At 43.7% G+C, this 20,961-nt stretch overlaps 1 protein-coding gene across 1 annotated transcript in view; it reads right to left on the bottom strand.

The window, feature by feature from the left end:
• Positions 1-20,961, bottom strand: part of LOC138514086 (sodium-coupled monocarboxylate transporter 1-like) — a 606,141-nt gene that overhangs the window by 48,125 nt on the left and 537,055 nt on the right. The window contains exon 14 of the mRNA XM_069629351.1: positions 2,711-2,796. Coding sequence (XP_069485452.1) covers positions 2,711-2,796 — 86 coding nt within the window. The remainder of the gene's footprint in view (positions 1-2,710; positions 2,797-20,961) is intronic.

The raw sequence follows: 20,961 nt of genomic DNA, 5'->3' as shown, positions 1-20,961 counted from the left end.
GTCCTAGACCGTTATATGGTAGTCAGTGGACTGGTTGCTGCCACTGAGACGAGGAAGTTCTCCGATGCTCAATATGCATGTGTTCGGGTTCCCGCCCCTTCTCTGGTGGTCAGTGGGCTTGTTGCTGCCACTGTGATGAGGAAGTTCTCAGATGCTCAATGTGCCTTTCCCAGTAGTTTGACTGTTACTAATGGGTCAGCAGAGAGCCCCTCACACCTACCTCTCTCTCACCCCCATGCCTCCTCTGGATCTGTTGTACCTCTGTTACCTTTGTCAGGGTTGCAGTATGCCACTGGGGCTTCCTAAGACTGGGGTACATCTCTCCAACTCTCAGGCTTCTTCTTCCTGACTCGGGAGGAGCGCAGCAGCTCTGCGCTTTTCTGGACTGCTCAGCTTCCTCTTCCTTTCCTGCATTGCATTCAGGTCTGCTGCAGCTGAACCCATGGAGGACTCCCTCAGCACCTTGTCAGCATTCACCGCTAGTTATTCATTCCGGTCAGCCGACATGATTATAAACTCCGGTTCACACCTGCTGCCTCTCCCGGCTGTGCTTGACCAAGTCTTCAGTACTTCTTCCCTTCTTATAAAATGCTGCCATTCCCACCCGTTCAGATCGTAGAAGTCCTTTGTTGTTCTTGATGTATTGATCTTCATGCATCCTCTGGGCCACCTCGTGCTAGTACTAGTACAGTAAGTAATCTTCATGTCTTCTGTGCTCTTCTTCGTCCTGATACTTTCTGTTGTGCTTGTGTCTCCTACACTACATAAATACATGAACCTACTCTCCAGGAAGTTATTTGGCATGGGGGTGAGAGGGTTAGGTGAGGTTGGGTTGTGACATTGGCCAAAGGGGTATACCCAAGGGGATCGTTCTTATCCCCAGAGGGGGAGTCCCTCCCCATGAGGTCCTCCCAGATTATACTGCCCCATAAGGGGACTATTGGGTAGCAGCCACACCTCCCTAGCCTCATGGTAAAGGGCTCCACCCTGGGGAGGAGTGGTGATACCTTGCAAACTGTCACACTTCTCTGAAAAGATTGAACAATGATATTGAGCCGATAAGATGAACAGGTATTTTGGGCCAAAAGTCTAAACAGAATTTTGCTTCTACTAGATATTATGCTAATAAAGGGAGTGCACAGAAAAGTATACAAGGCTGGCTTCAGATGGCAGAGCAGGAGATTAGTTGTGAGTGGACCAGACAGGAGTTGGCAGATGAGGCAGACGGAAGGCTAGAAAGGGGAAGCACTGGCACCATTATCCTCTATGCAGAAGGGAGGGATCAAAGTCCCCCCTTTTTTCCTTGCTTGATTTTAAAGCCACTAAGTTGGATTTTTGGTTCTTTGGCCTCCAGTCTTCTCCAGTTCTCATCTCCCTAACCTCTATACATAGTGAGTATGAGAGGTTTTTTGCCAATCATTGATATCTCATTGAGAAAGGTATTGAGGTATTGAAACGGCAGGTGTTTCTAGGAAGACTGCATAGCAAGATTTGTGAGGCTGCCTAGCAAGACCTGGTGAGGCAGGTAGTTGTTTCTAAGGTGGCTCTATCTAGGAGAAGGTTGATAAGTCTTAGTCTTGAGCAGATATAGGGGCAATGGCAATGATTGCTGCATATTCATTACTGATGTTTTGCATTTTAAGTGTGTTTTGTGTCATGACAATAATGGTAGCAATGTTTCTTTATGGCCTATTTCTCATCAATAATAGATTTACATTATACATGAGGGTGTAAGAAGCATTAATTGAGTGTTCATTACTGAGAATTTTGTCAGAAGCATTTTAACATGCACCTTAAGAGTGGGGCATCTATTTGAAGTACTGTGTATTAATATGTTATACATGGTACATGTCTTTACCACACACACAAAAGGTACATGGACTGTTTGAGCAGTGGACTATCAATAACAATATATGTGACATTAGTGAACCAATCTTGTGCAGACGAATGAGAAGCAGCCACTAATTGCAGGGGGTTGATTGCCTGCTCTGTCTATTGATGCAGAGCGACCGGTGTATGCTTTTCGCTATCTCCATTCCTACCACAGCCCTGCTCGGGGAGGTCTCCCATTGGGACAGAGAAAATGCTCTTGAGATAGAGGTGATAAGAGTCATGTAACTTTTACTTCTGGTCACTTTAGTCCATTCCTTGCAATTTTAGCCATTTGCACTTCAAAGTGCAACAAAAAGTGTAAGCCTGTTTTCACCAGGCTTCACATTTTGTTTTGCACCTTTTCATGAAAAATGTGTAAATGCGTTCTGTAATTTTACTTGCAGGAGGCACATACAATTGATTCTTTTGGAATCATCCTGCTTTTAGCAGTTGCTAAACCAGATAGTTTCCATAGAAATCTACCACCAATATGAAATGTTATTCTGATGGAGAAACATTCATTTTTTGACAGGTATAGCAGGAAAGTCAGTAAAAACATTAATTCTGTAACCTGCCTCCACTCTGCCAAGACTTTGAAAATCCACCAGAATATTAAAACAGGCCTTAAACCTGGTATAAAACAATTATGAAAGTTTTTAGCAATTGTTTTAATCTTTGGGGAATTCAAAACTGATCTGATGCATACCAAAAGAACAATTAATAACGTTACTCAAATTGTTACTTAGTGTTAAGCTTTTGGACCAGCTTTTTTTTACAATGCACAAAAGCAAAATAATGCATTGTATTTACTGCTTACAGTGAATTGTGAAATGCTTACTTTGTCTTTTTTGAAGCATGAAAAGTCAAAAGAGAAGTCGTCCCTTTGAAGAAGGAATTTTCGATCTATATTTTGCTTGAGTCCTCCTGGAAATACAAAATAGTAAACAACAATTACTCAGAATACATTTCTAACGTGGTACACACTTACACAGATATACAATCCCACACCTGGATAGATGATTGTGAGGTGCAGCCAGTGACAATGTTTTAGATGTATAATGCCTTTCTAATGGACACCGTAATAAGAGTCTCTATAGCCAAAGATCTGGCATATCAATCAGCTTAAGCCCTGAAGTGGCACCAAAACCTATTTTTCATCAGTACCTTTAAAGGTATCACATTTCTATCAATTTATAATTTCTTCTCAGGTAACAAATTCTTCAGTTTGGGGCGAAAACCTACAGCTGCATTCAATTTTAACTTTCAGAAAGTAGATTGTTCTTTACAAAATGCATAAGAGACCGAGACAGTCATAATTAATAATGAGCAAACTAACTATCACAATATATTCAATTATAAATTTAAAAATACTCTTCAAAATATAATGTGTTCCAGATAGTCCTTTGTGGTTTACACACCGATCAAGAGTGCACCGAGCACGCAGCATCATAATGATCATGTTTTTCCGAGATTTGGTTAGAATAATTAAATCAAATAATCAGGCCAAAGATTATCTGGATGGCAATACAACCTGAGCAGCATTTGGTTTGTAAATAGATGAAAATGAGACTTCTAACACGAGGGTGGAGATTTGAATTTTGCAGTCCAAGATCAGAACACACAATGAGACGGAGTATTTGATCCACACAGATTAACCCCGCTGAGAAATAATGGGACAAGTTTATCCATGTGGAATCAAGTGAATTGTGCTGAGTTTAAGATTATTGTCACATTTAGAAATACTTCAGGCTCATCCTATGAGCCATTCTAGTGAGACTGAATTTATTGATATACAATTCAACAGTCCTTTGTGATCAAATGATGGGGCAGAGCAACAGTCTGTAGCTGTAACAGCCGAAACATGTGAACATGTTTTGAATATTTCGATACTAGTACACAGCAAGGGGGGTGGCCGCCTTCCAGCCAATGTGGAGGATCAGAACAGGGTATTTATCACATGGTAAAGACCCCATTCCGAGTCTCCTCAGAGTGGGAGGTCGTCATCTTTCCTCCCCATGAATCAGGTAAGTTTGCTCACTTGCACTGCCAAATTCCTGGAGGCATAGTGTGATGGTCCCAATATTTCAAAAGGGAGACTTGGAGGACCCGCACTGCTATAGGCCCATTTCCTTACTGGATAATTCCAGCAACATTTTCTCCAAATGAATAATGGTAAGAGTGGAGGAGTGGGAACAGTAGAATAATATTTGGAAAGTTTCTCAGGTAGGCTTTAGACGACTACAGTACGGTTGATCATTGTTGTATTCTGCATACACTATTTGAGAAATGTTGTAGGATTAGAGGAGGTAGAATCTTCACAGCATTTTTAGATCTTGAAAAGCCTCTTGACTCCATTATTAGAAATATCCTATGGTGCAAACCCCATGAAATAGGCATGCCAGGTGGCCTGCTGAAGCTAGTTTAAGGAGGTTATGTAGATACAGAGGCCTCTGTAACATATCTTAGGTCGGGGTCCATAACACATGTGTTTTCTACCAACAAGGGGGTTAAACAGGGCTGCCCGATAGCCCCCCTGTTGTTTAGTTTATTTATCTCTGATTTTGATGCCTCTGGGGCCACAGGAGATATGTATCCACCAATTTTAAACAAAATGCAATGCAGTGTACTCCTCTATGCAGCCGACGAGGCTATTATCTACCTAACACTAAAGGGGCACTAATGAGGTCTCAAATATGCTAATAATTATCTAGAGAAACATAGTCTGAAATTAAATAAGTCAAAGACTTCTTTTGGCAAGCCAGGTAAACCTTTTAGGTGGTCCCTAAATGGAAAAGCAGTTAAAGAGGTTAATTCCTATTTTTACTTCAAACTTCTTTTTTGTAGTAACGGATCTTGGGCTCGTCATATAAAACAGCTAACAGAGAGAGCCACACTTAGACTCAAGGGATTCTAGGCTTCTATTGTTTGTATTGAGGCTACAGACTGGATAAGTGCATAGAAGTGTATAAAGCCAACGTTTCCTCTATGATGTTCTTTGGCAGTGAAGTTTGGTGTATCAGAACTGGAAACAGTTGGAGACGGTCCAGAATATATTCTTACGCAAGATAAGAGGCCTTCTGCCAGGAATGCCAGGGAGCACCCTTGGGACCAAGTTGGGGTTGTTGAGTATGGAATCGACAGTGTATGTACATTATGTAGAGAATCAGATGCACATCTCATTTATAGAACCCACCCCCTCAACTATGTCATACTGCAAAAACAGCAAGAAAATACTGTGTTTGACACCTGGTATCATCTGAATACCACATCAAAGGTATGAGAGACATCATGCATTTAGACAACCTTACCAAATGTGACTCTGAACTGATGCAGTAGACGTGCACCTGCAGACACCACTGGACATAGAAGACCTAGAAGTAAAATCTGACAGATGAAATGTAATGCCACTGAGGAGAGAGGATACGTGATCGCAATTAACCTCATGAATGAATATCTAGAGAATAAAGATATGACTAAAGTTAAGAAGTAAAGATATATACGAATATGAAGAAGACCATATACACTTAGAAGATAAGTAACAAGAGATGTAGTATATGTATATACGCAGAATGCAAGGTAGATAAGATATTGTAGAAGCTTGCTAAAGTAGGAAATATAAGGCGAGTAAGGCAGTCATTTTGAGAAAATGGACATCGGCATCGTATAATGTTAAGCGAGAAGCCTTGAGAAAGGAAACCAAGGTTGAAGAGCTGACAGGCCGTGGAATATAGATTTGTGCAGAACAAAGGATATTTGCTTGGCTTAGAATCAAGGATGCCGTAGCAAGAAGCGACTGCAAGGCACGGAAGGAGTCAAAGAGGATAAGCTACATACAGAGGACATATTTCTCTTAGATTAAGTAAAGGAGTGAATAACTGTGAGTGCCAAGTATTGAACAATCCAAGATGCAGAATGCATATGCAAGACAGAGCAACCAAGTCTCCAGAGACTGAGGAGAGTAATAGCACCCAATATGATTGAATCAAATAGCACTAAATAGAAGGACACAATGGACAAAATCATGGTCTCCTCACATTTGGTACAAGACCAGAAGACAAGACCCATTCATGAAGCTCCAGATGGAGATAGCAGTGTACCTTCACTCCCTTTAAAGTTTTGTAGAATAGAACAGTCAGCAAGATCAACTACAGAGAAGAAGTCTTGTCTTAGGGCCTAACTGATGAGAGATGGTAGGCTAATTAGCTAACAAGCACAGTTGTCTCACATTATTCCTTTGCACCTGTGTTTCGGTGCTTACGTGCTGCTAACAAGCCGAATGTCCAAGGTCAGAAGAGAGTGCCAACCAATCATGAGGGCCTATGTGTAACGCTCACCTGATTCTCGCAGAGGCGCCGGTTTTGACTGGGCGACTACCGTATCTTCAAAGGTGATGTGTAGCACCCGGTTGGCTCTTTGGGCTGGACCTCTGTGCACTGTATGCCTGACGTGTAGCGTAAGATGTCTGCAGATAGAAAATATGGGGTTAATGAACTGGGGTTATTGGGGTGTCCCTATCTCTTTCCTCTTCTCCTCTCCTGTAGACCCCCAAAGGTTAACGCTCTCACCTTAGGTAAGTGAATGCCGAGCTCTCCATCTGCCTCGGGGCAGGGTGCTGTAACCAGTTTCGTCACTGGATAGGTAGCGCAGGCCTCTTGACTTCAGAGGACTGCCGTCCGTCGTTTACTGCACGAACGGTAAGTTTCGAGTCATTCAAATGTCTTTAAAGTCTTTAGTAATGATGTCTCTTGTTTTGCAGGGTTCCGGCGATGGCGGATGACGGGCTGAAGTGAGTTGAAGATGGAGCCCGTGTGATGAATAGAAGCGCCTGGAAGCACGTAAGTAAGCGCTTGTTGCCTGCTTCACTATGCGCTCTAACTGTCTTTTTATTTTGCAGGTACGAGTTCGGAGCGGCTGCAGGGTGCCGGGTGCCGGAATACCCACTGGATTAGATGTGGAAAGGAGTAATGGCACGTGAGTATTAAAGTTCCCCAATGTCTTTAAACGCACCTTGTTTTGTCTTTCAGATGCGGGATGCAGCGCCAAAGGCTTCCGGAGCGTGCGAAGAGTTGGTAAACTTGCCTTTCAGATGCCGGAATGCTAACCTGTTCTTTCTTGTCTTTATAGGTGTTGCTGAAGACTGGATTCAGGATGGTAAGCCTTTGCCTTTCAGATGCCGGAATGCTAACCTGTTCTTTCTTGTCTTTATAGGTGTTGCTGAAGACTGGATTCAGGATGGTAAGCCTTTTTCCTTAGGCCCAGGACCGGATGCAGAAGACACGATGAGCGTTCTGCTGCAGAGGTTGCAGAATAACGCAAAGCAAGATTCATCCACCGGGTGTGGTTTAAATAGCCTCCTGTAGTGCTTAGGTGTCGCCTTCCACAGCCACGCCTAAGTAAGAAAAGAGTTCCTGGTAAGAAAAGAGTTCCTGCCTTCCAGAAGAGTTCCAGTGTTCTGAATCTAGGGAGTGGCTCCAGCCCCACCCAACAGGAAAAGTAGTTCCAAACAGAAGAGGATCAGAGGCTCACCTGGCAGGCAAGTAAGCAGCATGGTCTGCTGAAGGTAAGTCCACCCAAGCATTATGAGCCCGGCGCTTCCAGCGCTGGGACTGGGCATATTTATGAGCCTGGTGCCACTGGCGCCAGGACTGGGTCCAAAAGGTCCCAATTGGGACTGGTTGGCACTCGGAACCTGGGTTATGGATCTGCTTCCAAGGGAGTTGGGAAAACCCTGACCTTTTGGAAGCAGAGATCATGACAGTACCCCCCCTCAAGGCCCCTCCCAAACCGGGCTTCTCCGGGGGTTTTGGCTTGTCAGGAAATGTTCGGTGAAATCTTTTGATTAGGCGAGGAGCGTGGACATATTCAGCAGGTTCCCAGGATCTCTCTTGGGGGCCGTAGCCTTTCCAGTCAATTAGGTAGAATAGTTTAGATTTGGAGATCTTGGAGTCCAGAATGCTTTTGACTTCAAACTCGAGTTCTCCATCCACTAGGATAGGTTTTGGAGATTTGGTTAGGCGGGTTTGAGGTTGCACGGGTTTTAATAGAGAGACGTGGAAGACCGGATGTATCTTCATGTGCGGGGGCAAGTCCAACTTGACCGCTACTGGGTTTACTATGGTAGTGATGGAATAGGGACCAAGGTATCTTGGGTTGAATGTGCGTGGCCCTTTTAGAGATAGATATTTGGTGGATAACCAGACTTGATCCCCTACTTGATAGTGAGGGGCTTCCTTCCGATGTTGATCTGCTCCTTTCTTGTATTGTTCTTTAGCCCTTTGAAGGTGAGAAACAGCTTCCTTAAGGGCTTGGGTGATTGTAGAATGCAGGTAGTCTACTGCTGGTGTTTCAAGATCTTGGAGGGGATCCAACTCCGAGGTTCAAGGGTGACTGCCGTACAAAAGAAAAAACGGGGTTTTCCCAGTTCCCGAATGGACAGAGTTATTGTAGGCATACTCGGCTATCCAAAGGATATCTTTCCAAGTTTTTTCAGTTTGTTGCAGCATGCAGCATAAATACTGTTCCAGAGTTTGATTGGTCCTCTCGGTTTGTCCGTCGGTCTGAGGGTGGTCGATAGTCTCACATCAATTTGAGCCGACCGACAGCAACTTCGCCAAAAATGAGAAATAAATTGACTACCTCGATCCGAAATTAGAACCGAAGGAAAACCGTGCAGTCGGACGATGTTTTCGAGAAATTCTCGGGCCAGAGTTGCTGCTGTTGGCAAGCCTTTGAGCGGAATGAAATGCGCCATCTTGGAGAATAAGTCCACGATTACTAGAATCGTATTGTATCCGGAGCATGGAGGTAGATCGGTGATGAAGTCCATAGAAAGCGTATGCCAAGGGCGAGGTGGGATGTCAATAGGGCGTAAGAGGCCTGCTGGTCTTTCCTTTTGACTCTTGTTTTGGGCGCATACTCCACAGGACATTATAAAGTCTCTGATATCTTTTTTCCAAGACGGCCACCAGAAGTAGCGTTTGATCTTTTCTGAGGTCTTGGCTATACCGGGATGACCTTCCATTAAAGAGTCGTGATAACAAGAGATTACTTTTTTCTGTAAATCTGTGCTGGGTAGGTATAATCGTTCTTGGAAATACAATAAGTTGTCCTTTACTGCAAAGTCCTTTCCCTGCAGATGCCAATTCTGTATGTCTGCTGGAGTTACAAGTTGCCTGGCTTTATCCTTAACTTCCTCTATGGATTCTGTGGCGATTACACCCAGAATTCTTTGTTCGGGAATGATTGGTACAGGTTTAGGGTTGACCAAGTGTTCTTCCACTCCCATCCGAGAAAGGGCATCGGCTTTACCGTTCTTTGTACCAGGTCGATAGGTAATTATGAAGTCAAACTCGGCAAAGAATAATGCCCAACGGAGTTGTCTAGAGGATTGGGCTTTTGCGATCTTCAAATATTGCAGGTTTCGGTGATCCGTAATCACAGTAACGGTGTGTCGGGCCCCCAGCAGATAATGCCGCCAAGCCTTAAAGGCAGACTTGATAGCCAGAAGTTCCTTGTCAGTAATCGTGTAATTGATTTCAGGAGGCGAGAATTTGCGGGACCAAAATGCCACGGGATGCAACTGATTGGTTACCGGGTCCTTTTGTGATAGAACTGCCCCCATGGCAAGGCTTGAAGCATCAGTTTCCACGATGTAGGGGAGTTCGGGGCGAGGGTGTTTTAAGATTGGTGCAGAGATAAATTTAGTCTTCAAATCCTGGAAAGCTTGTTCCGCCTCGGTAGACCATTCAAAACGTTTGTTTTTCTTTAACAAGGCAGTGATGGGCTGGACTATTCGAGAGAATTCGGGGATAAACCTGCGGTAAAAGTTAGCGAAGCCTAACATGCTTTGCACACCTTTTACGGAGGATGGTGATGGCCATTTGAGAACTGCATCGACCTTCTTTGAATCCATACGCACTCCGCCAGGTGATAATATGAATCCCAAGAATTCAACTTCAGTCACGTTGAAAACACATTTTTCCAACTTAGCGAAAAGTTTGTGTTGACGCAATCTTTCGAGGACCATTTTCACGTGTTTCCGATGTTCAGATTCCGATGAAGAATAAATGAGGATGTCGTCAATGTAAACAACAACACATACATCTATGAGCTCTCTGAGGACATCGTTCATAAAATATTGAAAGGCGGCCGGGGCATTGCAAAGTCCGAAGGGCATGACCTGATATTCAAATAGCCCATACTTGGTGCGGAAGGCCGTCTTCCATTCATCGCCCTCTTTTACTCGTACCAAGTGGTAAGCTCCTCTAAGATCCAGCTTTGTATATATGCATGCTTTTCTGACTTGGTCCAGGAGTTCAGGGATCAAAGGTAACGGATATCTATTCTTAACGGTGATCTGGTTCAGGGAGCGATAATCGATACAAGTTCTAAGGTCTCCTTCCTTTTTTGGAACGAAGAACAAAGCTGAAGAAGCAGGGGACTTGGAAGGACGAATAAACCCATTTGCCAGGTATTGATCCAGGTATTGTCGAAGGTGAAGGTTCTCAGGCTCGGTGAGGGCATAAATTCTACTACAAGGAGGAGTAGATCCAGCTATCAGGTCTATCTGGCAGTCATAAGACCTATGAGGAGGTAGAGAGTTAGCCTGATCCTTCCGGAAAACATCTTGGTATTCTAGGTATTCGGGAGGTAACTGGGGAGTCTCTGAAGAAATTGCGGCCAGTGCAACACCAGGTGGAGGGTGACAAGTAGAGACACATTCTGGAAACTGGACCGTTCTTGCTCGCCAATCGATCAGAGGATTGTGTTTCTCTAACCAAGGTATTCCTAGAATAATCTGAAACTGAGGGGCCTTGATCACATCGAACACGATCTTCTCATGGTGTCCATCTTGACTTACTAGCGTCACCTCTTGAGTGGTATGCGTTACTGGCCCGGAGGCTATCTCCGTACCATCCACCGTAGTAATGACGTCCTTTACAGCCTTGGGACAAAGAGTTAGATTCATCCTCAAAACCATTTCATGATCCACATAATTGCCGATGGCACCGCTGTCGACGTAAGCTTCAATTGCATGTAATCGATCGGGATTATCAGGGCTAATGAGGACCATAGGTATCACGAAATGCGAGGTCACGGAACTGGTTTTCACGCTCGGCAAGAGGACCTCTATTCTTGTCGAGCGAGGTCGTTTCCCTGCTCAGAGTTTGTAACTTTGGTAACTGCAGCTCCTACTGCCTTCTTGGCAGGTTTCACCGGACAGTCTCGAAGAAAGTGCCCTGAGTTTCCGCAATATAGGCATAATTGCAACTGTTTCCTCCTTTCCCGCTCCCTTTGTGTTAGAGGACCTTTCAGACCCCCTATTTGCATGGGTTCCCCGGAGTCTACTCCTTTGGAAGGAGTTGGCGGTTTGGAAAATACTCGAGCATCAAACTTGGAACGATCGGCCTTCCTGTTCTGCAGCCTGTGATCTATTTGAACGACCAAGTCTATATAATCCGAACAGTCTTGTGGGGGATTCACTACTTGGGCTAAAACGTCTTTGAGCTCTCCACGTAGACCTCTATAAAACAGCGTAATCCTTTTGTCCTCAGGCCATTGAGTTTCCACTATTAGTCTATTGAAAGATGCAATATAAGCCAAAAGGTCTTGATTACCCTGTTGCAACGAAAGAAGCTCATTGTCCAAGGCCTGCCCCTGTGAATGTCTTGCGAACAGTTTTTCCATACTAAGCTGAAAGGCTTGAAAATCATGGAGAACCGGATCATCTTGATTAACTAGAGGGATCGACCAGTCTGCTGCATTGCCACTAAGGTACGAAAGTACAAAAGCTACTTTTGCTTGATCAGTTGGAAAGGCTGCTGGCCGGCATAAGAAGTGCAACCGGCACTGATTGATAAATACTGCAAACCTCTTTGGGTCACCAGAAAATCGTTCGGGCGGAGCCAGAGGTACATTCCCAGGTAGGTTGATCTGCACTGGATTCATAGAGGATGTTGAAGGAAGATTTGCCCCTGATGCGGGTAACGGGGTCTGTCCGGCTTGTGACTGTAGCACTTGTCTAGCAAGATTGTCTGTTCTCTCCTTGGAAATAATTAGTTCCCTTCTTAGAGCATTCATTTCCTGACGAGCTGCATGCACTTCTGCCCTTAGTTCCCCAAGTAACCGGGCTAGGGGGTCAGTATCCGAGGTTTCCATAGCGCCTGGGCGAGAGTTTTGCGGTAGGCTTTGCGTTCTGTAACGCTCACCTGATTCTCGCAGAGGCGCCGGTCTTGACTGGGCGACTACCGTATCTTCAAAGGTGATGTGTAGCACCCGGTTGGCTCTTTGGGCTGGACCTCTGTGCACTGTATGCCTGACGTGTAGAGTAAGATGTCTGCAGATAGAAAATATGGGGTTAATGAACTGGGGTTATTGGGGTGTCCCTATCTCTTTCCTCCTCTCCTGTAGACCCCCAAAGGTTAACGCTCTCACCTTAGGTAAGTGAATGCCGAGCTCTCCATCTGCCTCGGGGCAGGGTGCTGTAACCAGTTTCTTCACTGGATAGGTAGCGCAGGCCTCTTGACTTCAGAGGACTGCTGTCCGTCGTTTACTGCACGAACGGTAAGTTTCGAGTCATTCAAATGTCTTTAAAGTCTTTAGTAATGATGTCTCTTGTTTTGCAGGGTTCCGGCGATGGCGGATGACGGGCTGAAGTGAGTTGAAGATGGAGCCCGTGTGATGAATAGAAGCGCCTGGAAGCACGTAAGTAAGCGCTTGTTGCCTGCTTCACTATGCGCTCTAACTGTCTTTTTATTTTGCAGGTACGAGTTCGGAGCGGCTGCAGGGTGCCGGAATACCCACTGGATTAGATGTGGAAAGGAGTAATGGCACGTGAGTATTAAAGTTCCCCAATGTCTTTAAACGCACCTTGTTTTGTCTTTCAGATGCGGGATGCAGCGCCGAAGGCCTCCGGAGCGTGCGAAGAGTTGGTAAACTTGCCTTTCAGATGCCGGAATGCTAACCTTTTCTTTCTTGTCTTTATGGGTGTTGCTGAAGACTGGATTCAGGATGGTAAGCCTTTGCCTTTCAGATGCCGGAATGCTAACCTGTTCTTTCTTGTCTTTATAGGTGTTGCTGAAGACTGGATTCAGGATGGTAAGCCTTTTTCCTTAGGCCCAGGACCGGATGCAGAAGACACGATGAGCGTTCTGCTGCAGAGGTTGCAGAATAACGCAAAGCAAGATTCATCCACCGGGTGTGGTTTAAATAGCCTCCTGTAGTGCTTAGGTGTCTCCTTTCACAGCCACGCCTAAGTAAGAAAAGAGTTCCTGGTAAGAAAAGAGTTCCTGCCTTCCAGAAGAGTTCCAGTGTTCTGAATCTAGGGAGTGGCTCCAGCCCCACCCAACAGGAAAAGTAGTTCCAAACAGAAGAGGATCAGAGGCTCAACTGGCAGGCAAGTAAGCAGCATGGTCTGCTGAAGGTAAGTCCACCCAAGCATTATGAGCCCGGTGCTTCCAGCGCTGGGACTGGGCATATTTATGAGCCTGGTGCCACTGGCGCCAGGACTGGGTCCAAAAGGTCCCAATTGGGACTGGTTGGCACTCGGAACCTGGGTTATGGATCTGCTTCCAAGGGAGTTGGGAAAACCCTGACCTTTTGGAAGCAGAGATCATGACACTATGTGATGGTGGCTATACATTGTTACAGAAGCCTATCCACTGCTGGTATTATATTATCATCTGTATTTTTTGTAGTGACAAGTTGCCTACTAGATAAGGGGCAGCCAATGATGATACTGTTAGAATTCGTCTATATTTGATCATATAGTGTAGCCGACACATTCGTCTATAAAATGTTCTCCTTTGGGTGATATAAAACACAACCAAAGGAGTCTATTATTGGGAAAAAGGAGACCAAACAAACACTGCAGCGGGTTGGAATGCCAGACGAGGACCCTCAATGAGAGGACCATCAGGAGCAGACCGTAACTGTGAAAGAACAGAACAGTTGTCAGAGGCGTGGGGTATGCAGACAAGATATGTGAGCAATTTGTAAAGAACTGACCTGTATGAGCATGGGAGAGGCCTCTGACCATACACTTCAGAACCTTCTGGTCTCCGAGAGTAGGGTTTTAGCTCTATAACAGAACATATAGATGGAATTAAGAATATGTTACCAACAAAGAACAATAGGAAGCCCGAATTCCCCAGAGAAAGTCTTACCGGCACCTGAGGATGCAATGCTGTGATGTCGATCAGGAGCTCCGATGTTGAATGAGTGTCCGGCAGTCTATTAGGATTCCCCACAATTCTGACGGGAAGACTGGTGACCTAAACCGACAAAATGAGGACACCTAATCCTAAAGTAGCACTAGTCTCTATTTCCAGTTGGCCGATAGGACGTGGATGCCTAGATGGTCCCAAGCAGGCAGTCTCTAAACCGTGTGGAGAAGCAAGAGGGAGTCCAGTAAAACGAGGTCGGTAACTTGCACGCAATCCTTAGACCAAACGTAGGCATAAATCCTGACAATGAGCAAATCCGAGTCAGCAACAAGGCGGACAGAGGTGGGTTGAAATAGGCAAACAAGCGGAGTCCGTGAAGTGAAAAGAGAGGTCAAAAATAGGAATGGCCACAGTACAATAGCTATCAGGCAAGGCAATTCCAAAAGGCAATCCAGGGACGAGGCAGAGGTCAGAAAATAGTAGAATTAAAACAAGACACAAGCGTAGCTATTGTGAAACTAATTCGAAGTGCAGCGGTCAAGTTGAAAGAGGCTTAAATGTCCAGAGTCACGTGATCCGGTCAGCGTGCCCCACATGACAGTGTGCGTGGAGGGGACGCCTGCGTTTCCAGTGTAACCACCAGTGTTCTAGCATTCGGGTTCTTCCTGTGACAAAAACTTGATGCGGAAAAGTTAAAGAACTGTGTCAGGATATTTCAAGGAGCTGTGATGGCTCAATACAGTATGTAGAGGTTGATTCTTGGTTCTTTCAGTTTCATTAGTTATTTTATTGCTATAGACTGACCCCTGATTCTTGACAGATACTAACATTCATATAGACTATAGGTATATAGGTTCCTTTAACTAATCCCTGCACCCGGTGGGTTTTCACTGTTTGCCATGTAGGATGATGTCATAGCTGGCATACATCGAGGTATAAACCCTTTTGTGTAATTGAAATGCGTTGAGAGTGTGTGAGCTACAATCTGTTTGTTCGCCATGTTTCCCTACTTTATTGAACGGATAATAAAGTAGTGTTTTGCAATATTCTTTGAGTTTGTCTGGCTATTTGGGCCTGAGATCATGTATTTAGTAATCCCATTCAGCACTTGGAATGCTCCAGGTGCTAGTGCACATTTTGGCAGCAGTGCGGATGGTTCAGATTCAGACTCTCTGATATTTTATCATCTTCCACCATTTGCCAGAAGATTGCGGAGTTTCCTGGGGAGAGCAGAGAAAACACATGTTTAAGACGATAACGTTGGCAGGTGCCTCTTTGAAGAAATTCCTGTCCGGTCCCCACTGGTGCCCTGCGGACTGAAGGCAAAGTGGTTGATTGGGGAAGAGTCGATATCGAAGGGCTCAAACTGAGCAATAGATGTAAGTAGAACATTGAAAGTGGTAAATAAGAAGGGAGGGATTGTATTGCATGTGTAAATATATATAGGGCGAAAAGTAACAAGATTTATTTAAGGAGAGATTGCCCCGATAGCTATTCTCAAGGAGATAGATCACACTCCAAGTGGGGTATTTTTAGGGATTCCTGAGGCAAGGCCGATATGAAGGATGCATTTCACACGCCAAAATGGGGCAAAAATGTAGGTGAGATACTTTTACTACAGACAGTAAGGAAGACGATCGTAGAATTTCTTGTGTACATTTTTGTTAGTGCAGTTGTAATAAAATAAATTGTAAACTGAAAATATAGAATAGGAATAATTTGACTGCTCATCAGACCGTAAAAACAAGTGATTGGCACCAATCATAGGAGGATAAAAGTTGAGAAATATATAGCAAAATAAGATGTCAATAATAAAACAGCAGGACAGTGAGAATCGATAGAACTATAATGAAGCAAAACACATTTTATTGTGTAGGCTTCAAAATTGTTTTTGGGAAATGGGACGCGATTGATGGTGTTTGCCCGAATCGATTATTATGATACAATTAATTAGAGTAATACCAGAATAAAAAGTCTGGTAAGTATCGACAATTAAAAACAACTTGTCATTATGGAGATCACCGCTCTTCTACACTTGTGCAAAACATTACAGAGGTACACACCTAAGTTTAGGAAATACTTGCTGAATGGGTAAGAGGCACGGCTGACAAAATGTTCATGCCTTGGTCTTGAGAGGGTTTCCTATCAAGAACAGTATTGCAACACATGACAACATGCTTACATGCTATGTACACAGGAAAGAAGTTAAACCTCTATTTGACATACTTGACCACTGGGCATTTCTTACACAAACTATGCGGACGGCACGCAAATCCTTATGCATTTAACAGGCAACCATGACACAGACACTCAATGACTCAATGACATTTATCTTATCATCCACGCTTGGATGGCCCAACACGGACTTTGCCTCAACAATGATAAGACTGAGCTCCTCCTTGTGGGTACCCAAGCCAGACTCAACAAACTTGACAACAAATTCAACACATTCACCATCGACAGCAACATCATCAAAATGTCTAAAAAGTCAAAACTCTTGGCATGTACATAGACTCCTCTATCTCGCTCGACAAACAAATCAGTGCTACCGCCTCTAATACTGCTTACACATGTAAGCTCATCAATGCATGCAGACCATTCCTGACAACAGCAAATTGCATCACCTTGGCGAGAGCACTAGTACTAACCAAACTTGACTATTCCAATGCCCTCTACCTAGGCACCTGTCAACTCAACTTAAAGAAATTATAAATCTTTCAAAACAATGCACTAAGAGCAGCCACCAACTTCCCCAGAAAACTACACATTTCAGAGCTGAGACGTAGTGTACACTGGCTCTCCATCAACCAAAGAATCAAACTCAAAACTCTCTCCCTTTCACACAAATTCACACACGATCAAGCACCAATCTACCTCTGTGACAAATTCAAACTCCAATCATCACTAAGACAAACAAGATCCTCCAACTCCAACCTCCTTAGCATACCAAAGTTTAAATTACAAAAGGCAGGGGGCAAAAGTTTCCCTGTCCTAGCTGCCAAAACCTGGAATGCACTACCCTCCAACTTCAGAACTGAGCACTCATTTCATAAATTCCGACATATGGCCAAATCCTGGCTCTGTCTGAACGAAAGCTAAGCTGTCTCTTAGCCTAACTTACAAACACTACAAGATATCTACCTGCACTGTATATACTTACTGCCTATTCTAGTTCTAGCCATGCCTGTGAATGATGTGATTTATTTCTTTTTTTTCACTGACTGTAATTTGCAAATTTGTATATGATGTGACATGTCATGCCTGTACGTGTAAATATAATTATGCTTGCTGTACCCAAGAAAGTGCCCAGTTGCCCCAGGGCTTGGTGCGCTATATAAATAAAATACAATACAATACAAAAAAGGTTAGCTATTTTAGAGCTGTATCAGAGCGAGAGAAGACCCACCTGAGAAGGAGTGGATGCTTAATCAGCATGAAGGGGAGGGGACAGCACCTTCGGCTCCTCTTTCTCCTTCTGAAGACAATAATACAAGCACTGAGAAACAGGGATTCTATCCTATAAAGGAGTTAAAAGCAGCAGCAGGATATATTAGTCCGATATATGCACCCCTCACTTATAGTAGTGAAGATAGTACAGAAGAAAGTTTAAAGGACTCAAATATATGTCCAGATGTAGTAAAAGTGAGGAGCGTAACAAGAGAAGGGATAGACTGATAGAGATAGAAGAGACCAAGATACAAAAAGGAGGGAAAGATAAAGCCAGTGAAGTGAAAATTGTACAGAATGATTTGATGGGAGGACAAATGTTACTTAAATTAGACAGAAAAGGTATCAACAAAGTTAAAGAAAGAGGGCTAAAGAGAGGAAATGGAAAGAAATGAAAATGAACCTGAAAGGGCATACAAAGATGATAAGGAAAAAGAGAGGAAATGAAAGGAAGAACAAGAAGGTATGAAGAGCAGGTAAAAGAGAAGGAGAGAAAGGATGGCGAAAAGAAGAAATATGAGGAAATAGAAACACAGAGATTGAAAGAAAGAAGGTTGCAGAGAAGGCGAGAGAAAGAAGATAAGAGGGCGACAAGAAGACAGGAGACAATAGAATCGTGGGATAAAACAGTAGCTTTATTTTAACATATTCTATGTCAGGGACTGCCCGAGCCAGTGCAAAGGCAGATGAAAAAACAGGCAGGGATGGAACCGAAGCCATGGACAGAAATTCTATTGACTATTGTACATCATTCATGATTGTTACAAGAGAAGAATAAGAAAAAAGATGAGAATAGGAAGCTTGAGGAAGCAAAGTTAGTCAAAATTTGCTGTACAAAGAGCAGTACTGACTAGCAGTGAAGGAGTGATTACACAAGAGTTACAGCCTACACAGCCAATCAATATAGGGTACTCAGTACATCAGGGTGGGTAAAATGTTTGGCAACGTGGTAGAGGTAATTGACCTAAAGGACAAGTAGGCAGATTTCAAAACCCTTAAGGGGGAGGAGGATTTAATGGAGGACAGGCGCAACAATGCTGGTATTGTGGGAAAATGGGACATATTGCCCGCACATGCAGAAGTAGAAGGGGAATGCAGCAGAACTGGCAAACTCCAAGAGGGGAGGTGGGCTATTTTCCACAGTATAGTACAGAACCACTTGAGTGTTATGCCCAAGGTCACAGGCAATATCAGACATGTGCGCTGCAAATGCAGCGAATGCAGCAGATTCTGCTGCAATCACAGCCGCCCAAAGGCAACCACAGCAAGCACCTGTGCAAACAGAAGAAGTACAGACACAGTAGATGACAATATCACAATGGAATACGAATACAGGAGCCCCACAAACACCTACACCCAGGATAGGGAATCTGACTGTGGTAGGAGGAAATCCTTTTACGGGTACAGGAATGAATATATATCCACAATAGGAAAGCTCACAGAGTGACCTGATGTGTTCAGTACTCTCAGTGACACTAGACCCCCAAGAGGAACCGAGGGTTAGGGTAATGATAGGAGGCAAGACATTTCTGTTTCTTGTAGACACAGGACTGACTTGTTCCTGTGTTCGCGAGAGAAAGTATCCAATGTCGGGCATCGCCATGAATGTGCAGGGATTCTCTGGGGCTATGAGGTTGGTTCCCTTTACTGATGAATTACCAATTTCAATAGGAGAACACAACTTATCTTTGCAACTCTTGTATTCCCGACAGACACCAGTTAACATATTGGGATGTGACTTGATGACAAAGCTTAACATGGCAATATCATTTACTGACAAGGGGATAATATGTTGCACTCTGGGGATACATCACATGAATGCCAGAGAATGCATATTAGCATTTACAGGCCAAAAAGCAATGCAAGGATTTCCTTTAGACTCAGAAGTATTTTTGTTTGGAGTAAATATTTTGTTGGCATTGCTTTCTGAAATACCTATAGAGGACACGGAAGGACAGGTTATTTCGATAGAATTGGAAGCAGCAGTAGTAAGAGAGGAAAGGGTGGTTGTTTATTGGACGGAAAATGAAGGAAGAGCGTGGAGAACAGCAATAGCTCTTGATGAAGGATATAGACTGACAGACTTGACAGACGAGGAGTTGCTCAGAGATGAGAATTCAGATGATGAATTAGTATTTTCTACAAGCCTTACATATTGGATTAAAGTTGAAAATAGGGAAATACCACAGAGAATGACATTGGTAAGAAAGAAACCACCATTTTTTCAGGAAGATTTAGAAAGAGTGGCAACCATTTTATAGACCAACAGCCCATATGATGTGGGTCTGTTGAGCGGAGCAGTTGCAGCCAAAATTAAGCTTAAGCCAGGAGCAATTTTACCATGAGAAAAACAGTACCCCATGTCCAGAGAAGCAGATGAAGGTATATTTGAAACCATTTCCACTTTAGTACTGCAGGGAATACTGGTAACATCAGACTCCACATGGAAGATGGCTGTGTACCCAGTACTTAAATTAATGTTTGTTTAAAATGTATATAGCGTGCCAGGTACCCAAAGGCTTAAGGGCACTGAGCACAAACTCAAGACAGACAGACAAAAAACAGGAACGTGATAAGATGAGAGAGCAGTATCATGGAAGGGCCAAGTCCAACAGATGAAATACAGAAATCTATGAGAAGAGAAGCGTTTTCAGCCCTGGGGGGGGGGTTGTGGAGATGTATTCAGGATCTATGCCCCCTAAACACTATTGTCAAAGCAGAGTTTCCTCTGGTTCCGATCCCAGCTATTAAAGAACGGCTTCTTTTCAATTCCCCTTCATGAAGACTCCCAAGATTTGACCTCCTTTTCGTATAGAAATCAGCAGTGGAAACATATAAGATTACCACAGGGGTACTGTGAGTCCCCATCGAACTTTAATTATCTTTAATTGGGTCCTTCAGATGGACATAGGCAACATACAACTTTAGAGTATGATAATTCATTACATAGATGACATACTAGTGTGTATTGAGACAGAAGAAAAATGCAGAAAAGATTCAGTCCAGTTAATGACAGTATTGGCAGAAAAAGGGTACAGCGTGGATAAAGAGAACTACAGCATTTCCAGGAAGCGATCCTGTACATAGGACAGCTAATCTCTCAAGAGGGGAGAAAGGTGACACCTGAGGGAGCAGAAGCGATCATGAAAACTCTAAGACCTATTACAGTGAGGGAAATGCAGCAATGTTTAAGCCTATGTAATTATTGTAGGGCCTGGGTTTTTGATTACAGTACATAAATTAGACCACGTTTAAAAGGACTTAAGGAAGCACAGATAGGTAAAGACGACATAACATGGACAAATGAAATGACAGAAGGATTTGAAGAGTTAAAAAGGATGATTTCTACAGCCCCTGTGTTAGGAATTCCAGACTATAAAGAGGAATTTTACTTATTCTAGCATTCAAATGGAGTGGTAATGACAACAGTCCTTACGCAGAAAGCAATATCAGGACATGGACACAAACCATTGGCTTA

Source organism: Ambystoma mexicanum, chromosome 12, assembly GCF_040938575.1.
Source record: "Ambystoma mexicanum isolate Mex_15411 chromosome 12, UKY_AmexF1_1, whole genome shotgun sequence".
In the NCBI taxonomy this organism is placed as follows: Eukaryota; Metazoa; Chordata; class Amphibia; order Caudata; family Ambystomatidae; genus Ambystoma; species Ambystoma mexicanum.
The sequence above is the reverse complement of the archived record's forward strand: the minus strand, read 5'-3'. Positions and strand labels throughout refer to the sequence as shown.